We start from the raw sequence: 25,354 nt of genomic DNA, 5'->3' as shown, positions 1-25,354 counted from the left end.
AATACTTTTTTTTTTTTTCCTTTTTTATTAGGGTTTGGGACTTGGAAGGAAATCAAAAGGCATATTTTGTTCTACGTTCCCCTGGAATGAGTGTGTGCTGGCATCCTGAGGAGGCTTTTAAGGTTGTACTTCGTAGCTTATTTTTCTTAAACCAGTATGTAAATGTGTGTCGCTTTTCTAAACTATAGAATTTTGAAGCTATAGTATGATGAGTTCGCTGTAGAAGCACATTCTGTATTATTCTTCATTATCAGCAGAGTCTATAATTTGACTGGTTCTTCTTCAAGTAGTGTCCCTGTGGGTGCTCCACTGTAAGAGTGTCTGTGTCCCTGCGATGCTGATCAGAGAACTTTGGTAGCAGTCTCCGTCTGGACCAGTGGAAGCTTCCTGAAAGTGGGGGGCCACCAGCACCCAAACTGTGGCCCTGCCCCCTTATGCCACCCCTTCTTCCTGAGGCCCTGCCCTCATGCTGCCCCTTCTCTCCAAAGCCCTGCCCTTGCGCTGCCCCTTTTCCCTGAGGCTCCGTCCCATGCTCGCTCTTCTCCACCCCCCCACCCCTTGCTTGCCCTTACAACTGATAAAAAGTGATGGGGCTGTGGCCCCCAGCCCTCTCTGTTCCAGCACCTCTGGTATCAGTTCAGCCCGCGCATGCACTCCTCCATGCCTACCACGAGGCTAGCTAGCGTGCACACCTGATCCCTCCTCAGTTCCTTCTCAGCAGCTCCTGACTAGAGATGGCACCATAGCTGTCCATTCCTGGATTGTTAACTCGCTTAGAATTGCTAATTGTAGCTTCTTTTAAAGCCTCTTTTTCTTTATTTGCTTCATTTATATTTTATTTTGGCCATTGCCTTTAAAAAAAAAAAAAGAAGAAGAAAAGAAGAGGACTTTGTCTTCTGCTAACCACTGTTGGGAGGTCCTCGCTGGACAAGAGTATGCCCGGCTCCCCAGGCTTCAAAAATTGCCTCAGTTCTAAGGACTCTATCCCAGTGTCTGACGGACACTTGCAGTGTGTTCGCTGCCTGGGAGAGAAACACATTCCACAGAAATGTGGCTTGTGTCAACAACTGAAGCCCAGATTCAGGAAAGACAGAGAACTGAGGCTCAAATTCCTACTCATGGAGTCAGCCCTTCAACCTCTGGAGTCCCAGCAGGAGCCCTTACGGCAATCCTCTACTTTGAAGGGAAGTGAGCCCAGGGAGATGCCTGCGAGCTACTCCCATAAAGCCTCTAAGAAAGGGGGATAATCTACTGATACTTTCTGTAGTTGTTGTCCCTTTTGTGTTAGCCTAGATAAATAGCCTGGGATTTTAATTAATTTTGATTTCTCAGCACACCTTCCACATTCTCTTCCACATTTGGGGAGAGGTTCAGATCTCCTATCTGAGGTCTCTCTTTAATGGAGCACAAAATCCACGGAAGTGGCTGTCATATCATTCCATTCTCCATTGGAAGGTTTCTGAGTATTTGTTCATGCTGCAACTTCCAGATTTATCATTCCCAAATGTCAGAGAAAGAATGCCAACTTGGGATTTGAACTTAGTTCTTAATTCTCTTATGAAACTTCCGTTTGAGCCACTAGCTACTTGTTTGCTTTTAAAACTTTCCATGGAAACTATCTTTCTAGTGGCAGTTACCTCTGCTCAAAGAGTGTGTGAATTAGGGGCTTTGATGGCTGACCTGCCTTATACTGTCTTTGAGGTAAAGGTATACCTCAGACCACATCAATGATCCTACCAAAGTCGTTTCTGACTTCCATATCAATTAGACTGTTCATCAGCTAGTTTTCCACCTTAAACCCCATCAGAATGAGCTGCCCTTCATGCTCTTGACATTAGGAGAGTGCTAGTATATATTGGATGGTACTAAATCTTTTAGAGTCTCTCTGAGACTAACTGTGTCTGTCACAGAGCTAGCAGAATGACAGTGTCCACCCCGAAATTTTCTGGTGGGTTTCTAGCTGCATCCTATCCTGTTATGGAGCTTCTAATGTGCCGTGTCCATCTAAGGTCAGCGCTAACTCTATCAGATCTCAGTCTACATCTGTTCCCCTATTAAAAGATGTTCCTGTAGTGGAAAGCTGCTATGTGAGTCTTCGTTCACACCGTCTTGACACACTATGCCTTAGTGCATACCTGTAGACCAGATGCTGCCTTCAGTTCTGCAATCAGTTCTTGGCCAGATTCTGAAGTTCCCACCTCCTTTGGGGGGTGCTGCTCGAGAGTCACCCGAAGTGGAGCACCCATAGGGGCACTACTCAAAGAAGGAGAGATTACCTACCCTCGTGCACTAAATGGAATTCTTTGAGATGTGTCGCCCCTATGGATGCTCCACTACCTGCCCTTCCTTCCCCTTTGCTTCGGAGTCTCATCTTTATGGGGCTTTTGCAGTAGAGAAGGAACTGTGTGCAGGTCATCCACCACAGCCCTGTAATCCCTTTGTATGGGCCACAAGAGTTGCTAGAGCACATGTGTGAACCAAACGAGCACTACTGTGGAAAATCTTCAATCAAAGACGCATGCGTGGAACACCCACAGAGGTGTACATCTTGAAGAACTCCAGTTACTGTACAAGGTAAGTAACCTCCGCTTCTGAGCTCTGATAACATTTCTCTTATGTCCAGCCTCAGTTCCCACATAGAATGACTTTGGTATTCCCTGATCATTATGAAGCAGATCACACCGTATAATTCAAATCACTGTATTGGTGTTATTTATAGGGCAGTTGATTAATCGCAGGTAACTCATGCGATTAACTCAAAAAAATTAATTGCGATTAAAAAATTGTGTTCCATTGCATTGTTAAATAATAGAATACCAATTGAAATTTATTCAATATTTTTGGATGTTCTTCTACATTTTCAAATATATTGATTTTAATTACAACACAGAATACAAAGTGTACAGTGCTCACTTTATATGATTTTTTTATTATAAATATTTTCACTGTAAAAATGATACACAAAGGAAATAGTATTTTTCAGTTCACCTCATACAAGTTCTGTAGTGCAATCTCTTTATCATGAAGTGCAACTTACATACGTAGATTTTTTTTTTTTTTTTTGGTTACATAACTGCATTCAAAAACAAAACAATGTAAAACTTTAGAGCCTACAAGTACATTCAGTCCTACTTCTTGTTCAGCCAATCAGAAAGACAAACAAGTTTGTTACTTTACGGGAGATAATGCTGCCCTCTTCTTATTTATAATGTCACCTGAAAGTCAGAACAGGTGTTTGCATGGCATTTTTGTAGCTGGCATTGCAAGGTATTTACATGCCAGATATGCTAAACATTTGTATGCCCCTTCATGCTTCGGCCACCATTCCACATGATTAAACCGTTGTTGTGCATACATGGAAAAGCCTATCATGTGTAGCATGTCAACTGGCAGATGTCCGTTAGTTACATTAACGGACATTTAAATTTTCTCCAAAACCTACCCATCTCATAGAAAATTAAATACCAGTGGCTGGGTTGTCGTTTTGTTTTAATTGTTGCCAGAGTGTTAACATACATGACCACTTTTCACTCCAAAAAACCTAGGTGTCACACCTTCCATTCCTGTTAATGCTTTGTTGCAGGAACACTTGGTTTGCTGTGCAGTAATAAAGATTTAAATTATGGCCAATTACAAAGAATACAGTTTACAAAAGTTTGAGTAAAATCCATCTGTTGCTTTCTTTTGCAGTTGATGGTAGCAGAGAAGAATGGAACAGTACGATTCTACGATCTCATTACCCAGCAGGCCATTCTGTCTCTCCAGTGTGAACAAATGCCATTGATGTCTGCACATTGGTGTTTAAGAAACACCCTTAAAATTGGAGCAGTTGCTGGAAACGATTGGTTAATCTGGGATATTACTCGCTCCAGGTATTGTTGTCAAACTGGGGAAGACTTCCCACACCATCTCTTTCATTTGCATGATTAGGGATGATATTTTTGATAATGTTTTACTTAGCTAAGTAGAACTTCATTATAGATATAGCCAGTGCTTAAGGCCCCAGTTTGGTGAAGCTTTTAAGCACGTGCTTAGCTAAATGGAAATGAACTGGGGCTTTAGTATCTAGCGTTTCTATAGTAAACCGCTCCCACTCTCTTCTCCAGGGAATTGATGACTTTACCATTATCATTTGCAAACAAATTCTTATCATGATTTCTTTTTAAATATTGTATAATGCATTATTTGTTACTTCAGCTAAATTGCTGTTACAGTTGAAATGTTGGTGGAATTGAATTTAGTCTAGTGCCTTTTGATGAGTTGAGGGAGAAAGTAGAGGTTTAGAAAGGATTGAGAGTTTCCTCAGGCTCTTCTCTTCCCCACCCTTCTCCCCTCCCTGCTTCTTTTCCCTCCCTCTTCCCTGATATGTTTTCCCTTTCTTTCTTTCCTCTTCCCACTCAGCATCTGGCCTACCCATCCTTTCAGCTGAGTAGGGTGTGACCTAACTGAGCCTGTCTGATCTCAAGAATGATATAAGCCTCCCCTCCCCTGCCATCCAGTCCATTCACATGTTACACTATTTTTTAAACATATATTTTACTATAAGTGTTAGGACTGTAGCAACCTCTGATTGTACCAAAAGCAAAGTTCTTTTACACAATTAAAATTCTGAAAATAGAGAATAAATGGTAAACATATGTTTAAGATTTAGAAGATGACAATTCCTTTTGAACTTTTATTTGAAAATTTAACTTTACGGGCCAAATCATGCCATCCTCATTCAGGATGGTGAGCGTTTACTTCGGTAAACATATTCATTGACTTCAGTGAGACTACTTGTGCAAGTAAGGCCCTGATCAGTTAAACGGGACTACTTACAGATCACAAAGTTAAACATATGAATTCGTCTTTGCAGAATCTGGGCCCAAATTGTTATGGTTCAGGAGTGTGCTGTGCCTTTGACCTTTCCAGCGGCACCTCTTTCAAGTGATAGGCCTACACCTACACTTTTAGAGTAAAATGCCACAACTTGCCCCACTTTTAGATTGGATCACTGGTCTTGTTCATCCATTACATTATCTCACCAGAATCAACTGGCTTTGGCCCCTGCTATCAACTTCTCTCCAGGAGCTGTAACCAGCTTGTAAACAGAGTGACAGAGAACAGCTCCTTCAAAACAAAATATTATTTATTAATCTATAGAATATGACAAGCAGAGAGAAAAGGGTTAAATCAACAAATGCCTAAGCACATATTGTCTTGCATAAATATAACATTTGCTTCACACAAGTTGGTAGGCCTTGGGTTCTCGACCTCCCGCCCATTCTCCTGGGTACCATGTTACAGTCTTATTTTCTTCAGATTCTCAGTCTCCCCAGAGGCTCAGCTTTTAAACAAAGAACTTGAAAGTGGTTAAGAGCTCCCATTTTAGTTTGTATGGTCTCCTTAGATTCAATTGATTTTTTTTTTTTTTTTAAAGACACATTAGATTTTCTTCACCGCATAGTGTCACTACAGGGCATAATTACAGCTTTGCACTCCCCTTTTTATCAAACTGCCCTCGACCAACAAGACCAACTACTCTATGAAACCATCTCTATGTATGGTGGGGGAGGGAAATAATCTGATTAAAGGGGAGCGTGCAGAAATGGTGACAGTGGGGCAGAATTAAGGTTGGAGTGCATTGTCTGTTGCTCATGGTAATTGTGGTAATGGGGTGTGCTTGTGTGTGGAGGGACAGGGGAGGTGTATTCTTAGGTGGCTGAACTTTTCACTTCCTTGCTTCTCTAGTTTTATATCCGGCATGATGTACATATAGCAACCCAAACTACTTCACAGAATGTTTTTTTGTATATTAATCATATTGAGGCCTCTTCTAAGGCAGTGCTTCTCAAGCTCTCTGATGTGGGGGACCGGCAATTTTTTTTTTCCCAACATGCACGCAGACCAGCAGCCGATGGCTCCGGTCCACGGACCACCACTTTGAGTAGCACTGTTCAAGGGTATAGGCACTAATATGTCTTGAATACAGAACTAGGAAAATCTTTTTGTTTCTGTGACAAGACATCCACAAGACAAATTCGGTAAGGCCTGAAGAAAATTGTTAAAAACTAAAAACTCATTTTTAAGAGCTGTTGCAGCTTTCATCTTTTTCCCCCTCCCTCTCATCCAGCTATACTACTTTAACCTGTCAAAACTCACACGTGGAAAACAATATGAGAGATGGCTTGTTGTCAAAAGAATTTTTATCTGTCAGTAGATGTTTTCCCACCCCACAACTTGAACCTGCTACTCTTTTAAATTATCTGTACTTTCTGTCCTTGTGATATGAAGTGAAGTGTATCATTTCCTATAGTTTGTGGAATGGATGTTTAATCAAAATGTCTTTTTATAGTTATCCACAAGATAAGAGACCTGTCCATGTGGATCGAGCCAGATTATTCAGGTATAGTTTGGGGGAGGAGGTTTATAGTAAATTGATTTGAAGAAAAATTATCTTAGTAGCCTGTTTAATTTTAAAAACCTCATTTTAGCAGGGTTATTTATTGTTTTCAGTAATGCCTACAGTGTGCTGCATCTTGTAGTACAGCAATGTTACAAAGTGAAAGAACGTAACAATTTGTATGTTGCTGATCCGTGGGGCTCTACACAAGTGCAGGGGTCGGCCTGTATGTGGGATTGGGCTCCCAATTCCTTCCAGTGTTCATGTCTTCTTTCCATCAATAGACGGTTAGCTTTTAGATAGCTCCATCCTGCAAGATTCTAATCTCAGTGGGAGTTGAGAGTGATTGGGACTTGGCAGGATAGGGTCCTTAACGTATAATATTCATTAATTCATTTTGAATTAATGTAGATAGGACTGAATGGGGCGTGTCTTAAATACAAATATCTTTGTGCATGTATTTCACAGGTTTCAGCAGAATTTAGGATGGCTTTACGCAATATTTAACTGCAGACAAAAAAATCAGATTTGCGCATGCTCATGATGCTGTAACACATGTATTTAAAAGCACCTTGGATTTATTCATAGGTGGTCCAGAGTGAATGAAAACTTGTTTGCAACCACTGGCTATCCAGGAAAGATGACTTGCCAGCTTCTAGTTCATCATTTAGGACACCCTCAGGTAAAATTATACAATTCTATGTTTTGGGTTGGATCAATCCATTTTCTTTAAATCCATGTATAAACAGCTATACCTTTAAAAGTTCATTAAGATCATGTAGAAACTGTTACTACGTCGTCTTTTTCCGAGGCCAAAAGTTACCAGACAAAAATCTTAGAATACTGTCAACTCTGGGTTTAGCACTTTTTTCTGCTTTTTTTTTTAGTTATAATAAGGCTAAATCAGGGGGTTCTGATAATTATGTTTAAAATAAGCTTATTTACAATTCTTGGTGTTCTGGAAATATGTACAAATAAAGTGTATGCAAGATACAAGGAGGGACTGTCTTTTTTGTCTTTTAATCACCATGGAATTCTCCACTCCAAGTAATACTGACAGAATCATCATTAGTGATATTAAAGACTCAAGAATAAATTGGACAATCATAGTTAATAAATGCAATCAGATGATTAACTGTGGTGGCTTTTTGTCACATCTATATGTTTGAACTGATTACCAAGTTGAGGCTGGAGAAATACTATCCCAGGGTATAATATTGGAAAGGATATAGGAGAAGAATAAGTTGTGCCTTTGAAGCACTAAGCAAGGATCATCAGTCAAATCAAGTGGGCATATGCCACATACTGTTCTTTGTACAATTACAAAAGGAATGAGAATCTGTTGATCTTTGTTCTTTCCATCATTCGTCTCTGTGTTTTCACATGCAAGCATTAAGAGTGTTCAGAATCTTAGAAAATATTAATTGTATCTGCTTTATTAAGGCAACTTGAATCATACCACTTCTGAGTTGTACCTTGCTGAATGCAAATAAAAACTAAATAATCTATAAGAAATCCTACAGTATTTTGTAATTCAGATATATTCCAATTCTCTAATAGCACAGAGGAAAGGAGGTTTTATATTAGGCAGATTTTCATTGTCTTGGGCACAAAAAGCGTACTATTTCCAAACATACTAATTGTAACCTTGAATAACAACAGATTTTACTAAAATCATCTGGGGTGTGGAGACAGCCTTTGTAGAAACTCTGCAAAGATTCAATTCTATCACTTGTGGAACATTTTGCAGTATTGTATTTTAAAAATATGGGTACAATAGCTGACAGAAAAAGACAGTAGGCAGTGAGATTTTTAATTTAAATACTCTCCTTTCTTCTTTTTTTTTTTTAAAGGAATGGTGCGGTGGTGTTTTTTTGCAAAAGTCTCACATTTTAGTTGCCTGTTGAACTTGTGGTTGCATATTTAGCTCTGGTTTAGTAAATATCTGTATGATATGTTGGAAAAAAATGTCCTTTTTATTTTTATTTTTTTGTAGCCCATTCTTATTGGCTCTGCAGCTGTGGGATCCGGTTTGACCTGGCATAGGACTCTTCCGTTATGTGCAGTTGGTGGAGATCATAAACTTTTCTTTTGGGTGACAGAAATGTAAAATAAATGTCTGCTCTGATTATTAAATTCTCAAATATTGTCCCTTGTTGTAGTAAAAAGTGAATAGATTTCTTCATTCTTGTATATTAATATTTATTGGAACACGAATAAAATAACCAAAACACATGAAACTCAAGTTGAATCCCTTTTGCTTGTTTTTAGATGACAATTATAACAAGATTTGTTAAAGCAAATACTATGTTTGAGATAGTGGTGTGACTTTCATAATAAAACATAAGTATCTTTTTTCACAATATTTGCTGATGAGATGTTTTTTAAACAACCTTCTTTAGACCAGTGGTTTTCAAACTTTTTTTCTGGGGACCCAGTTGAAGAAAATTGTTGATGCCCGCAACCCAGTGGAGCTAGGGATGACGGGTGTGGGAGGGGGCTCTGGGCTGGGGCAGAGGGTTGGGATGCAGGAGGGAGTCAAGGTTCTGGGCTAGGGGTGCAGGCTCTGGGGTGGGGCCAGGGATGAGGGGTTTGGGATGCAGGAAGGGGTTCCTGGTTTGGGGGAGGCTCAGGGCTGAGGCAGGGGGTTGGGATGTGAGAGAGGGTCAGGGTTCTGGGCTGCAGCTGAGGGGGCTGGGGTGCAGGAGGGGCTCTGGGTTTGGGGGGCCTCAGGGCTAGGGCAGGAGTACAGGCACGGACTTACCTCTGGCGGCTCAGCAGCATAACCAGGGTGCACCGCAGACTGCGCTGTGCCATGGAATCGGCCAGCAGCAGGTCTGGCTCCTAGGCGGAGGTGCGTGACTCACCCGCAGTCACCGTGCCCCTTCTTCCCCCAGTTTCCTTTGGCCGGTTCCCGGTCAATGGGAGTGCGGAGCCAATGCTCGGGGCAGGGGCAGTGCATGGAGCCCCGTGGCCCCCCTGCCTAGAAGCTAGACCGCTGCTGGCCACTTCCAGGTTGCAGCACCGGTGTGGAAACAAGTAGGCACTAGCGTGTCTTAGATGGGCAGCACCGCCTGTAACGTTATTGATGAGCTATGACCGTGTAGATCATTGTTGCACCAAATCTTGTACAAAGGAAGTCAAGTAAGGTGTCTATGGAAAAGTTGTAATTTGCTGTTTATAATTGTGCTGTCTGTATGTGTGTATCATTTTTGTATTTGAAGTTACGAATATTGGCTCTGTACTTGTATCTCAATGTGTTTGATTCTAAGTAGCATCGGTGAAGCATTTGGTCAGCTTCTTGAGAAAGAACTATTCTGAGTAAGTGCCCAATCAAGAAACACTTAACTGACAATGGACTTTGGGAGACGCCGGTCCACATCTGAGCTTTCCTGGGAACATTCAAACTAACATGTAAACAATGGCATCTGCCTGCAAAAAGCTGAATCATTCATGGACATGTGATTTAACCAGGTGGCTACAAATTCCATCTTGTTGCTGTGATTTTGCACAGAAGAACAAAGGGGTTTCCGCCCACAAGAGAGAGAAAACATAAAAGGCCCTGGAAGCTCCTCCATTTTGTCTTCAGCTGGCTCAAGAGATGGCCTCTCCACCCCAAAGAGATGCCTGGAAGAAACTGGAACAAAGGACAGTAACTAGGGGGTGTGAGTGATTGCTGGACCCAGGCCATAAACTATAACGTTGGTCTGAAAAGGGCCCAGACAAGGAAGGAGTCCAGTCTGTGAAAGAAGCTTATTGGAAAATCTCAGAGGGTGAGATTTACCTGTATTCAGTTTCTTAATGTATTAGGCTTAGAATTGCATGTTTTTGTTTGATTTTGCTTGGTAACTTACTTTGTTCTTTCGGTTATTAGTTGGAACCACTTAAATCCTACTTTTTATACTTAATAAAATCACTTTTGCTTATTAATTAACCCAGAGTAAGTAATGAATACTTGGGGGAGCAAACAGCTGTGCATATCATAGAATCATAGAATATCAGGGTTGGAAGGGACCTCAGGAGGTCATCTAGTCCAACCCCCTGCTCAAAGCAGGACTAATCCCCAACTAAATCATCTCTCTATCAGTGTTATAGACGGTGGACAATTTATGAGTTTATCCTGTATAAGCTTTATACAGAGTAAAACAGATTCATTTGGGGTTTAGGCTCCCAGAAAGATTGAATAGTGGTTGCTGGGAAAGTCCCTGTTAACAGAGAAGCCCCTGGGCTAAGGGAATCTTAGCTTCAGTAGAACTACAGGGGGCGTGGCCCAACCTCTTGGTTTGTGCTGTAGCCAACTGGAGTGTCTAGCTCAGCAAGATGGGAGTGGAGGGAAGCCTTCTCTGGCAGGGGGGTTTGTTCTCAGTGGTATCCCAGCATATCTAGTGACAGTCTTGAGGGAGTTTCTGTGACCAGACCCGTCACATCACAGTGGGACTTTTAATGTTCTGATCGGCGGTGCTGACCAGAGCAAGGCGACACAGCTCCTTACATGCAGTGACCCAGTACTGGGTTGCGACCCACAGATTGAAAAACACTGCTTTAGACCATTTAATTGACGATCTCAGCCAGGAGAGACTTATTGCTAGAGGAATTTGTATATTGTTTGTCAATATGAGCAGCATTAGCACAGCTCTTTAAAGTTATCTGTATTGCACCTACAAGCAACATGCCTGGCTCTAGCCAGTGTTTAGCTTTCACGAACAACAATATTCTAAAAAGATAAACAATTTTATCGGTTGTCAGGAAATGTCCTTAGTTTTATCAAGTTACTGTGGTGAGCACATTTGCTAGATATACAGTACTTGGGATGAATAATACTGAAATGGATAATCATAATTATATTCAAAGAACAGGGCTCACCCTAGACCAAATGGCACCCCAGGCAAGAAGCATCTTCAGCTTCTCCCCTTCCATTTGTTAAACTTTTGAATATCTTATTTTTTATGGCATTTGTATTGAAAACAGAGAGTATTAGGGAGAGCAAAAGCTTAGAAAGTCATCAAACATTACATGTTAAGCATGGCAAAAGAAGTAACAGTATTTGTTTATATTGTTGCGTAGATCAGGGTTCGATAGATATCTCTGGCGTCTCATTAAATATGTCCTTTATTAGTCACTACTAACACTCATCAAGTCTTAAAACACAAGTACACTTTCACAATTACACAATAAAACAAGGTTCACAATATCTCAGCTGGGCTCTCACTTCGCTTCAGTTCGTTCTTATATCTCACTGACTGACTAGCAATGCCTCGCCCCTTATATACCCATGAGGGCATAGCTGATAGCATTCTAGGAGGGTTTGAGGAAAATGTTCTCAGAAAGTCTGGAAGGTTCCATGAGATTCTACAAAGGTCCAGAACATTCTAGGAGGCTAGTGAAAAATGAATCTACATATGGAATACCTGAAACATTTTACTTCAAATATTCTATTTTCCCTTTTGTTGCTAACAACAAAAACCCGGCCTCCATCAAGGCCTGCACCCTAGGCCGTCGCCTGCATCTAAATCCAGCCTGGTCAAAGAGTAATCATTTCTCACTTTTTACAGTAAAATCAAAGCTATTTCCCCACAGCCATGCCTATGAGGAATCTGGAAAATTGACTTATTTTCATTGTATTAATGCATGCGAGGAAATGAACAGTTTTTCTGACCACTATTCAATTAGAAATGCTTGACACTTTATATTTGTAGATAATAGACACACTTGCTTTGCTTTTCAGAGTTAGTTTAAACAATTCTTATGAGGCCTGACATAGTAAAAACTGACATGTAGTTTACCATAATGGATTTCTTGTTGTTATACAGCACTCTTCTTCCAGTCTATAATAGGGACAGTTAAGGCATTACAACATTACAGCTCCACCTAAGGAGACAAAAGGTCCTTTGCCTAACAGCTGAGCCCTAATTATAAGGCCTCAATCTAATCCACTTTCCTCCAGTTTTTCTATATGTCAGGTCCCTGGAAGCATGGTGTGACTGTTGGTCCCCCTGGTTCTAGGTATAGCTTATAAAAAAAATTACCACCACAATTATATTTGGGGATAAACTAATATTAAAATTGTTTAGATGCCAATTGTTGGGAAAATACTGCATGCTTGTTTATTCCCCACAAGCCGTTACAAGCAAACAAACTGTTTAGAGCCTACTATGTCACATTGTTTTAAGCATTGGATCATTTTAATTATTAATAAAAGAGAAGTGTTTCTTACAAATTCAGTTGATATGGCTACAAACCAGACAGTCATTTTAACCATATGAATTGTCATGTGATTCCAATTAAGTTTAAAATTGCCCTCTTCTAAACAGAAAAGTCATGTCAGTGTGTCATCGCCATTTTGTGATGCATTAAATTCTGATTATGTTACTTGCTTGACTCCTTTCCACAAAAAAAAACTATAATAACTTAAGTATTGTGCATCTTAGATTGTGCAACTTAGATTGGAAATGCTCATTTATACAGCTGTTAATTTTCCTTGCCACCATGAACAGTCTTAAAATTAGACTATTCTAAATTATTTGGAAGACCTTTAACTTTCTCTCATAGGGTTACCATCTGCTGCAGCTTGAGTTCCAGTTATCCTTACTAAAGAAACAAAAGCTGATGTTATCACAAAGCTTCCTCCTACAAAGCTTTGGATGTGAACAATTCCAAAACACAAATTAAAGCAACTTGTCAATATAGAAATTGGAGGAGTTTAAAATGCTGAAATATTAAAAACAGCTCATTTTGCTAGGCTTCCGATGAAAGGGATAATTATTGAAAGGATATCTGAGATCCTTGTGTGGAAAGCAAGGAAATTATTAGTGACAACAGTTGGATACCACAAAGACAGGGTAAATAGAGTTGGTGTGAGAATATCTGATAGAACTAAATATAGATAACTATTTTGGTATAACAGTGGTGTCCTATTAGGATCAGGGCCCCACTATGTCTGGGCCCTGTAGGAACTCACCATTTAAAAACCATCTCTGCCTTGAACAATTGACTAATTAAAGATAAGATGCAACAAATAATTGGAGTGGAAAGGATGGGGATTGGGGATCAGAGTAACAATGATAGGAACTCTTGGATACATACACTAGCTGTGTGCAGAATTAGGACCCATTCCTGCAAAGAGTTATGTGCATGAATACTCCCATTTGGTACTCACATGCATAACTCCATAGGAGCGAGACCTTCCTGACATGGTTTCCAGTAATTTAGGGATTTAAGATCTAGATGAGCTGCACTCCTGAGCTTTAAATTAACTGACAAAAAATCTTTGATGATGATGTGCTGTAAATCAGGCAATTGGAAGTTGTATCCAACGGCCATGATCCAGAAAGCCACCACCCTTGTTTTCCCTCTAAATGCTTCTGAAAGACCTACCTCTGCCACAATACTGATGAGAAATAAGCTGGTTTTAGTGATGGCTAGGTTTGAGGGACAGATGGAGTTATGTGTCTCCATTTTATGTATAATGAGAGAGAAGTAAATGTACCTGTTTAAAAATTATGTGTATTTGATTGTATCCCTCTTTCCCACATCACCCTTCATGTGTCACTGCCTGGTTAGATTTTAAGGTATTTTGGGCAGGGACCATGTCAGTGGGCCCTGATGCTGATTGATACTCTGGATGCTACCATAAAATAGATTTGCCATTTTCTGTTCATTATATTTCTTTTCACTAACTATCTGTCTATGCTAGGCAAAACATTGAGTAGAGTATGTGAACATTTGGGAGACAGGTATCTAATCAACAAATATGCTAACTGACAGAGCCGCAGCTGGTGTAAATTGTCAGAGCTCCATTGACTTTGGTGGAGTTATGACAATTTACAACAGCTGAGGCTCTGCCCCATAAGTTTAGTAGGGGAAGAGTGTAAGTGTTGTCCAATGTTTTAGAGGACAGAACTGCAAGGCAAGTGTTCTTTGGCTGAGGCAGGTCCACAGATCCTTACTAGGATCTTCCGGGTGTTTGCAGCTTCAGAGGCTGTCAAACCAGTCAATCATAAGCAGGGACTAAGTTTCTCCTGATATTGGTGGACACATTTCAGCAAATGGAATAATATTGTCAGGGGTGTGTGCCTAGGGGGTATTTGTTGAGCTACAACTTTCTTGCTTTGAGATACTGCAGCATGTTTTTACCTCGCAACTACAGCAAGTCTCTATCTCTAGCATGGGAAGCAAACCAAAAATCTGTTCCATGTGTGCATTTCCTCTTATTGAACATATGGAAGCGGATATAGGCATTTTTCATCTCCAAGACATACCATTTTTCTGCAAGTTCAGGAAAGGGGCCCCGAAGATCTACCCCCTCCATAGGTCAGAAGAGAAGCAAGGACAAATGGGTAGCGTCTGCCAAAAACAGTTCATATAGATTAGCAATCAAAGAACAGTGCCTCTAAGGTGAAATTTAAACTGCCTAAGCCTATGCATCCTAGACACTGAAACAGTGATGAGCACTAGAGAAGTGCATAGACAGAGAAATGTCTTGCTGCCCTAGAAATCCCATTTTTATTTCAACTGTATATTATAAGCATTTTTATATTGCACTTACACATGCAGTTGGCGATATCTCACACACGCAATCCAATCTGCTTTGAGAATTTGTTGTTACATTTTGACACAGACCTAAGTATTGTGTTGTTCCTGGTGCTGCTCAAATCCCACACTACTGGAGAAGAAATTATATTCTACTTTGCGTGCTTATGTATTTAAGGTTTAAGGCCAAGATGTTTTTTTTTTTTAATTTCTTTTAAGGACTATCTCAGAACTGCTTTCCGGGATTTGGAGGTGTATTGCCAAGTCTGCTTTTCTTAGTACTGTTTCTAACTTCTATAAAGTGTTTGTTTGGGGGAAAAAAAAAAGAGCAGTCACTATTTGTTCAGCGTGTTTCTCATGTACTTTTCTACAAAACAAAATCATTTTTGTTCTTTACCAAAGTTCAGACTGTTGCACTTTTGCTAATTCAGTTTTTATTAGCACAGTCATAGCTCAGATGAAGATATTACAGTATTACAATAAATGTTGCACTAATAAAAGTGTTTAAAAACTCAGCTTGTTCAAACATGTTTTGGTCAAATTGTCCAGGATTAAGAATAGGTGGAGAATTCTATGAAGTTTCCTTAGTATAACACTTGGTGGATTTCAAAACATAATGGGCATAGCCAAAGAATTTCAAACCAGCTAACATTTGTTTTTCATTATGTCTTTTAAAAAAGATTACACTAGAAATTTGCTTTTGTGAATGTATTTAACTGTGAAGGGCTGATATGCCAGGAACCTTTTATTTGCCAAAGCAGTGCAGATTAACCCATAGCTAAATCATTGGGATATCAGTGTTTTTTTATTTGCTTCAAACTATGAAAAAAAAAATCTGAGGACATATCAATTTCTTACATGTAGTTTTGCCAGAGTTTCCTTTGTAAGCATGGATTTAGAGGACTTCCTGGGGGAAAAAATTAATCTACTTGCTGACCTTTTCAGCTTGTCTATTGGACCACCTTAGTAAAAACAATTGTTGCCCCTATGGAGAATCAGATGACACCATGTCTGGGAAATTTCCTTGGATCAGCTTTTTATTTCTGTTTAATTTACTTCTTAGTTGTATAGCTATTTCATTTCGATGCTGATTATTAACAGAGTACTGTATCTTGGGAACTGTAACATTTTTGTATAAGCTTATAAAATATATATGAACAATTGTAAGTTACAGTAGTATTTGCCAGTTTACTCAGCTTGTGCAAACAACTTGAATTACTGATGTTTCATTCTGCTGTTGAAGTTCTATTTTTGTGCAATATAAAAATTTCAGTGCCAATTTAGTTTTCCATATTATTGTCATTAGGGCATCCAAATCACAAGATGTGCTGATGGTATATTTGATTTTCCTGGTGGTAGAGACACAACTTTCTGTGCAGACGCAGCTTTTGTACTTCTAGTTGGCTTAAGTCCCTCTAAGAGTAGCTTCTCACCAACTCTCAAGCTCACCTTAAAAATCCTTTTTCAAACAGCTGTCCTGAACCTGGACAGCACTTCACTGATGGGTGAAGTGATTCTTGTGTGCGTGTGTATATACAGGACGATGTTCTGCCTTCAGTTACGTCCACATGTTATTTACTTTACTTTGACCTATAGCTTGTATCAGTTTATAATAATCCAATAAAGGGTATGGTAAGAAGCAATAATTCAAACCATTTACTGAATAAACTTGGACATTGTCCCACGTTATATACCTTTCCACTGGAGTTTATTCATTCTTTACTTATTAGTAGGAATTAATATTTCAGGTTTGACCTAGGGATGGAAGAACTAGTTCAGATAAAATAAAAAAACACCTTTTAACAGGGTTTGAAAAAATTTGGATAATTTTCCTGCTGCTTCTATGTTTATTTCATTTTCATTCTCTTCTACACTTCCTGGTTCCAGCTGGGAGCAGAAGTGCTGTGAGACAGCTTTCTGTGCAGTATTTTTGGCCTGACCATCAGCAGGAAGTACTAGAAATCTCACAAGAAAGTCTATTCTTGCAAGATCTCTTGTCAAATTTTGCAGACCAAAGAAGTTCAGATAAGGTTTGACTAAGTATTTGAAGCTTTGGAAGCTCAATCATTACTAGTTTCCCCAATGCTGCCCGGAAACATTAAACTACAGATATTTCTTTGTTAAAGGAGATTCGTTCTTCTTCCACAGAGCGTACACTGTTAAGATAGTTAAAAAGAGTTCTTTTAGGCATCTTCTGGATAACATCTTCCTCAAAAAACACACTGCTAACACACGCTATATTTATGATAGAGTTCAAACTATTATGAGCAATTGCAAGCCAGGGATTTTAAATGACTTCTTGAAACATATTCCTTTGGGACTTAAATTTTCCAGGGTTTGGCTTTTCAGAGTGGAATTTTTTTTTTTAACTTTAAACAAAATAAACTCTCCTTGTGTTTGTATTATATTAAACCCAACACCAACTTGCTTCTATCTTCTAATGAAATGTGCATGTAGAACTCAAAAATAGCAGAACTAATTTCTCACTGAGATCTAGGAAATAAGTAAAATGTTTTTAAAACGCATTAAATAGAATTTGTTGTTTGAATTTTTGATTGATAAAAAGCTAGAAAGGTCCAAGACTTTGGGGATGCTGTGAGACACTTCATCTTTTGATCACATTTAACCCTGGCTCAGATTTATGGCTTGTCTAGATTAGGTACATTCATACTAGTGTAATAAGTAGGGTGCAAACCCTTAATGTAGACACGGTGCATTGAAATAAGCCTCATTTTGTATGAGCAAAATATATCTGCATGAGTTTGCTCTGGTAAAATGACCTTGATGTAGTTACATTGCTGCAAATTTCCCTAATATAAACGAGTCCTAAGAGTTTGACTAGGCTGAATCAAAAAAGACTAAAGTTGTGACTTTATCAAACTCTGGGCTTTTCAATTTTAACTGTTTACAGCTTAAAGGAGAATGAGAGAATTTTCGTAATATGTTTATGATCAATATGTGTGACTCACTTTTCCCACTGACTTTGTATGGCTAGCCACTGGGTATATAGGCGTTAATTGCTTCCCCTGAACAGGGGATAAGGGTGCTGGGGAGACTGAGTTGGTAAGCTGGGGACTGAGCTGAGGAGACAGTAGCCTGTCTGAGTTGGTAAGGATGTTTGTTCAAGAATGTGCCCTCAAGAAGGACATTAACTCTTAATACCTGGCAGCCCCAGAAGGAGGAATTGTGGAAACACCAGGACTGCAGCTTGGAACAAAAACAGAAGAGGTCCAGCAACTGTGTTTTAAGGGTACTGCCAGAGAGAGAGACAGGGCTCAGGAAGTCAAACAAGGAGACAGACACTGAGAGAGCCAAGATGGATTCCAGGAGAGCATAGGACAATAGGGCATTTGTTTCTGTCTGTATAAACTCTCTGTTAATCTTAGCTTTTCCATGCTAACCTATGAAGTCCCAAACACTGCGTTCTGGTTGACTAATAAATGCTACCTTGTTTTTAAAAAGCTTCCCTGGGTCACTGTAGATACTTACCAATTGCATTTCTTCCCGAAGAGGTTAAAAAAAGTTTCAGCAGGAGTCTGAACTCGGTTGGACTCGCTGTTGAGAGCTCACAGAGAGAAACAAGAATGAAGAAGCCAGATGGCCCAGTCTCTGAGTCAGAGTTCTGTGGGGCTCACCCTTTTGAAAGCCTATTTGCTGGTTTTGGCAAAGAAATAGGGGTCCTCCCAAGAGATTGTTAAATACGGGCAAGTTGGGTGAGGTAAAATCCTTTTTGGTTTTGGCAAGTTGGTGAAAGAGACAAGCTTTTGAGCTTACACAGAGCTCTTCTTCAAGTCTGGGAAAGGTTCTTAGGCTATGTCTACACTATGAACCTTACAATGGCACAGCTTAAGGTCTATTGTGTAGCTGCTGTATGCCGCCAAGAGAGCTCTCCCACTGGCATAATTAAACTACCCCCAATGAGCAGCGGTAGCTATGTCAGTGGGAGATACTCTCCAGCCGACGTAGCTCTGTCGACACCAGCACTTTTGTCAGTGAAACTTAAGTTGTTCAGGGTATTGGTTTTTTTCACAGCCCTGACCAACAAAACTTTTGCCAACAAAAGTACTAGTGTAAGCAAAGCCTTAAAAGTGCCAAAGCTAAATACAAGGTGGAAAAGATTGTTTAGCATAAGTAGTCAACACTTGACCGTTAAAGTTGAAGTGGCCCATTAAAGATGGGGGCAGGGGGACACATAGCACATATCCTACCAAACTGTGACTAACCATTGACCCAGGTTTCTTAAAACGTGGCTTGCTTTGTAGATCTCATTGAAGCTTATAAATTAAACCAAGACTGAAGTCTATATTACTGTACATTATGTTACTATTTGTGAGTTTGTATAAGCTATTACAACTTGTATTTTTGGCACCTTAGAGACTAACCAATTTATTTGAGCATAAGCTTTCGTGAGCTACAGCTCACTTCATCGGATGCATACTGTGGAAAGTGTAGAAGATCTTTTTATATACACACAAAGCATGAAAAAATACCTCCTCCCACCCCATTCTCCTGCTGGTAATAGCTTATCTAAAGTGATCACTCTCCTTACAATGTGTATGATAATCAAGTTGGGCCATTTCCAGCACAAATCCAGGTTTTCTCACCCCACCCCCGCCCACACAAACTGATGTCAGAGTTGTTTCTGAGGCTCTGGATGGCCAAATAACATCAGCCACACTATCAGAGGCTCGTTCACCTGCACATCCACCAATGTGATATATGCCATTATGTGCCAGCAATGCTCCTCTGCCATGTACATTGGTCAAACTGGACAGTCTCTACGTAAAAGAATAAATGGACACAAATCAGATGTCAAGAATTATAACATTCATAAACCAGTCGGAGAACACTTCAATCTCTCTGGTCACGCGATTACAGACATGAAAGTTGTGATATTACAACAAAAAAAACTTCAAATCCAGACTCCAACGAGAAACTGTTGAATTGGAATTCATTTGCAAATTGGATACAATTAACTTAGGCTTGAATAGAGACTGGGAGTGGCTAAGTCATTATGCAAGGTAACCTATTTCCCCTTGTTTTTTCCTACTCCCCCCCCCCCCCCCCGACGTTCTTGTTAAACCCTGGATTTGTGCTGGAAATGGCCCACCTTGATTATCATACACATTGTAAGGAGAGTGATCACTTTAGATAAGCCATTACCAGCAGGAGAGTGGGGTTGGAGGAGGTATTTTTTCATGCTTTGAGTGTATATAAAAAGATCTTCTACACTTTCCACAGTATGCATCCAATGAAGTGAGCTGTAGCTCACGAAAGCTTATGCTCAAATAAATTGGTTAGTCTCTAAGGTGCCACAAGTACTCCTTTTCTTTTTGTGAATACAGACTAACACGGCTGTTACTCTGAAACTTGTATTTTGTGAGTTTATAAAGATTTTAGTGACAAGTTACTTACAATGAGTATGGATACGATTTTGTCCCAGTAAAATTAGACAAAATTCACAGAGCAGTTATGGTAAAAAAGTACAAAATCAGGATATGGTCATGGCGGGGTGGAAGCTGAAGCCCAAGCCTCATCGCAGGAAGTCATAAAGATCTGTTAAAATCATGGAATCTGTGACCTCCATGACCAAGCCATATCCTTAACAATGAGAAAAAGAGAACAGGACATATTTTAAAGAAAACATACAAGAGGAATTAAATCAATGGGACTAGTCACAGGAGTAAACTTAAGTTCATGCACAAGTGTTTTCATAACAAGTGCCTAACAGACACGCTTTCTGTAGCCTCAGTAGTGGTAATATGTGATTGCCTGTACAAGAATCAGTTCTATTACTTTTGATCAAGCAGACACAATAAAACTAAGTATTTTTATTGCCCTCCTTATTCCTTTGTAGGAAAAATAGATAACCTGAATTTCCTGGGATGCTTTTATTCTTGTATCATGTATTTGGCTTGAGAACCTTTTCAACACACTTTGTAGTTACCTTGCATAAGAACAGCCATACTGGGTCAGACCAAAGGTCCATCTAGCCCAGTATCCTGCCTTCCAACTGTGGCCAATGCCAGGTGCCCCAGAGGAAATTAACAGAACAGGTAATTATCAAGTGATCCATTCCTTGTTGCGCATTCCAGCTTCTGGCAAACAGAGTCTAGAGACACCATCCCAGCCCATGTAGGTTTCTCTATTTGTACGAGAAGTCCTATCCTTTGCTGTGTCTGCCTACCTAGCTCTGAATTTGCCCTCTGATAACATTTAGCTCTGGTGTACAGTAAAGGCCACAGGTTATTGCAGGAAGCTCTAAGTAAGGATTCAGCTAAGTTTAATGAGGAATATAGTGTAAACCTGCCATTTTTTCAAAATGTAAATAGAACGTATTCCCATTTCAGAATCTTGTACAAGATTATGTTACTCTCTTTGGTTAGTAGAGCTCCACAATAATCAATCTCTACCAAACGCAGCTCCACCAATTTTTCCAATCTACTACCGTGAAAAGAGCAGCCTCTAAAACCATTCTTTAAGGATTTTTTGAAGAAGAACAAACAAATAGGAGCTTCATTAAGTTTGGAATTGTCAGGTCTTAGAAATGATGATAACAATGACCTCTACTCTTTCCCTATCTCTACCATAAACAAACATGCACACAAAGCAATGAGCTATTTCTTTTTGAACACTAGGGAAAACAACATATTGTACTTTTCTGCATTGAGTCAAAGGCCTCTGCACAAACACAATGGTGCTGAACAGCACAGAAGATGTATTTCAGAAGTTCTGAAGACATCTGTGAGGATATTAGCTACACGGCTTTTACCACCTTTCAAAATTTCACTGGGGATAAAATATTACGGAATCCAGCTGTTAAAATTTGAATGAACCAGGCATTACAGTTTACACACATGATCACATAAATAATACCTTGTTAGAAGAACATTAAGTCTGCAAAATAAAGCACTCAAAAGTTCAGAAATGCCAGAAGTCAGGTTATGTGTGCAACCTCAGTGTGCCTTCCTTGTGCAAATGCATTTTGTTATAGTCTTTATTTACACAATCACATACTATTTTTTTCATGAGACCCCTGCCACATTCAGTAAATGGGAAGATATTCAATATTTTTTGTATCCACATTCAATATGTGGGCACAGGCCTTATTACACACACGCCATCCCAAGCCTGCCCTAAACCCAAAATTATTAATATGCTCTATAGTGTTCATCACTTTAGTTTCTGACTGCTTCACAAATATTAATCAATATATCTTCACAACCCCCTTCTGAAGTGAGATGGTATTATCCCTATTAAACAGCTAGGGATCTGAGGCACAGGAAAAAGAAGGTTAAAATTGCCAAATGTCCATTCAACTTGAAATACCTAGGTTATAGGCAGCACATAATGGAAGTTGGGGGAGGTTAAACCACTACAAATCTCACACTGCTGCTACCGTTGCCAACTTTCTAATTGCACAAAACTGAACACCCTTGCCCTGCCCCCCCTTCCCTGCAGTGCTGCTCACTCCATTCCCCTCTCCATCCGTCGCTCGCTCTCCCCCACCCTCACTCACCCTTACCAGGCTGGGGCAGAGGGCTAGGGTGCAGGAGGGGGTGAGAGCTCTGGCTGGGGGTGCAGGCTCCGAGGGGGGGGCAGAAGTGAGGGGTTCAGGATGCTGGAGGGGGCTCTGAGTTGGGGAAAGGGGTTGGGGTGTGGGAGTGAGGACTCTGGCTGGGGGTTCAGGCTCTGAGGTGGGACCAAGGATGAGGGGTTTGGGGTGCACAAGGGGGCTCAGGGCTGAGGCAGAGGGTTGGGGTGCAGGAGGGAGGGAGTTTGGGTGTAGTAGGAGATTCTGACCTTGGGAAGGGGGTTGAGGTGTGGGAAGGGGTTCGGGGTGAGGTTCTGGCAGGGCAACACGTACATCAGGGAGCTCCCCAAAGTGGTTGGCATGTCTGGTTCCTAGGCGGAGGGGCCAGGGGCTCTATGCACTGCCCACACCCACAGGCACCGCCCCCGCACCTCCTATTGGCCACAGTTCCCGGCCAATGGAAGCTGCAGAGCCGGCACTCAGGGCGGGGGCAGCAGCCACCCCTGCACCTAGGAACTGGACATGCTGGCAGCTTCCAGGGCCAGTGCAGGCAGGGAGCCTGCCTTAGCCTCTCTGTGCTGCCAACCGGACTTTTAGTGGCCCAGTCAGCGGTGCTGACCGGAGCTTCCAGGGTCACTTTTCAACCAGTCATTCCAGTTGAAAACCGGAAACCTGGCAACCCTAGCCACTGCTGGGGATGGGGGTAGTTGTGGATTATGGCACAGGCCCACGGACTCATTACACACTTTCAAACTTGGTGGCACACAACTGGATTGTACAGGTGTAACTGAAAGCAGAATTTGGCCTGCAAAATCTCTGTTACTGGGGAAGACGCATGAGGAAAGAAACACAAGTTGAGTTTGTATCATTACTACTTGGAATACCACTTTTTCCTTATAAACTTAGCACACTTGATATGGAAGTTATTGAGACAATATAGATGGAAACTCCATAATGCCATTTTTACAGTCATTTTATAAGAGTAGAACTGCCTTTTAAGGCCACAGTTTACCAGTATTCCTATTCCATATACCACAGATGTCTATGTAATGAAAATGTGAGGCATAGATTTGCTATGTAACACACAAACATTTTCAGCCACAATAGATACTATGTTCCCTCAGAGACCTTTCCTATTTCACATGGGATGGACCATGTAGAGGCGCCCTAAAAATGTATGATAATTGCTCAGACTAGATGTGTAACTGTTCAAAGAAAGCAAGAGGGATTCTGAGGTCCAAAATAAATAAAACTGAAATAACTCTATTTGCTTTCTTAGTCTATCTTTTCATTTAGCACCTGCCTCCTCTCTGCCGCTTCATGCTATCTTGCCACTGGTACTCTAAGAGCTTTATTCCCTTCAGCTCCTTGCAACTGGAACAGTCTTCCTCTATTTCACCAGTCTATTGATGCTCCACATCTTCTCAAACCTCATCTGAAAGATATGTTTTTTCTTTGCTTTTGTCTCTCTCCCCCTCAATCTTGCTAATAGCTATAAAGGGGGTAGGAAAGCTGGGAGTCAGTGACCACAAAGCAATTAGTTTAGTATATTCAGGCAATCTTAAACAATGTATAGTACACAAGTTTCCAGGACCAGACAGAATATATGCTTGTGTAATTAAGGAATTGGATTAATAAACTGAGATTATAATAGTATATTGGACAAATACACTGGGGAAGCAGCACTAATAAAAATTAGTGGGAGGGTATAGGTCATGTTTTTCACAGTTTGCCCTGGTCTACACTAGGACTTTAGGTCGAATTTAGCAACGTTAAATCGATTTAAACCTGCACCCGTCCACACAGTGAAGCCCTTTATTTCGACTTAAAGGGCTCTTAAAATCGATTTCCTTACTCCACCCCTGACAAGTGGATTAGCGCTTAAATCGACATTCCCGGCTCGAATTTGGGGTACTGTGGACACAATTCGATGGTATTGGCCTCCGGGAGCTATCCCAGAGTGCTCCATTCTGACCGCTCTGGACAGCACTCTCAACTCAGATGCACTGGCCAGGTAGACAGGAAAAGAACCGCAAACTTTTGAATCTCATTTCCTGTTTGGCCAGCGTGGCAAGCTGCAGGTGACCATGCAGAGCTCATCAGCACAGGTGACCATGATGGAGTCCCAGAATCGCAAAAGAGCTCCAGCATGGACCGAACGGGAAGTACGGGATCTGATCGCTGTTTGGGGAGAGGAATCCGTGCTATCAGAACTCCGTTCCAGTTTTCGAAATGCCAAAACCTTTGTGAAAATCTCCCAGGGCATGAAGGACAGAGGCCATAACAGGGACCCAAAGCAGTGCCGCGTGAAACTGAAGGAGCTGAGGCAAGCCTACCAGAAAACCAGAGAGGCGAACAGCCGCTCTGGGTCAGAGCCCCAAACATGCCGCTTCTATGATGAGCTGCATGCCATTTTAGGGGGTTCAGCCACCACTACCCCAGCCGTGTTGTTTGACTCCTTCAATGGAGATGGAGGCAATACGGAAGCAGGTTTTGGGGACGAAGAAGATGATGAGGAGGAGGAGGTTGTAGATAGCTCACAGCAAGCAAGCGGAGAAACCGGTTTTCCCGACAGCCAGGAACTGTTTCTCACCCTAGACCTGGAGCCAGTACCCCCCGAACCCACCCAAGGCTGCCTCCTGGACCCAGCAGGCGGAGAAGGGACCTCTGGTGAGTGTACCTTTTAAAATGCTATACATGGTTTAAAAGCAAGCATGTGAAAGGATTACTTTGCCCTGGCATTTGCGGTTCTCCTAGATGTAGTCCTAAAGCCTTTGCAAAAGGTTTCTGGGGAGGGCAGCCTTATTTCGTCCTTCATGGTAGGACACTTTACCACTCCAGGCCAGTAACACGTACTCGGGAATCACTGTAGAACAAAGCATTGCAGTGTATGTTTGCTGGCATTCAAC

The 25,354-nt window shown here is 40.9% G+C and overlaps 2 protein-coding genes across 4 annotated transcripts in view; one reads left to right on the top strand and one right to left on the bottom strand.

The window, feature by feature from the left end:
- NUP37 (nucleoporin 37) overlaps positions 1-8,908 on the top strand; it is a 31,789-nt gene extending 22,881 nt beyond the window's left edge. For 2 of the 3 annotated variants that reach the window (XM_073323435.1, XM_073323446.1), the window contains exons 6-10: positions 32-122; positions 3,691-3,872; positions 6,335-6,385; positions 6,971-7,064; positions 8,379-8,906. In XM_073323435.1, the coding sequence (XP_073179536.1) occupies positions 32-122; positions 3,691-3,872; positions 6,335-6,385; positions 6,971-7,064; positions 8,379-8,492 (532 nt within the window). In that variant the 3' untranslated portion in view covers positions 8,493-8,906. Of the gene's footprint in view, positions 1-31; positions 123-3,690; positions 3,873-6,334; positions 6,386-6,970; positions 7,065-8,378 lie in introns of all 3 variants that reach the window. The other variant, XM_073323469.1, reaches the window with a different exon arrangement.
- The window catches only part of PARPBP (PARP1 binding protein), a 151,547-nt gene that overhangs the window by 117,066 nt on the left and 9,127 nt on the right, over positions 1-25,354 (bottom strand). The gene's annotated exons all lie outside the window — the stretch shown is intronic.

This window comes from Lepidochelys kempii, chromosome 1 (genome assembly GCF_965140265.1).
Source record: "Lepidochelys kempii isolate rLepKem1 chromosome 1, rLepKem1.hap2, whole genome shotgun sequence".
Taxonomy (NCBI): Eukaryota; Metazoa; Chordata; order Testudines; family Cheloniidae; genus Lepidochelys; species Lepidochelys kempii.
The sequence above is the reverse complement of the archived record's forward strand: the minus strand, read 5'-3'. Positions and strand labels throughout refer to the sequence as shown.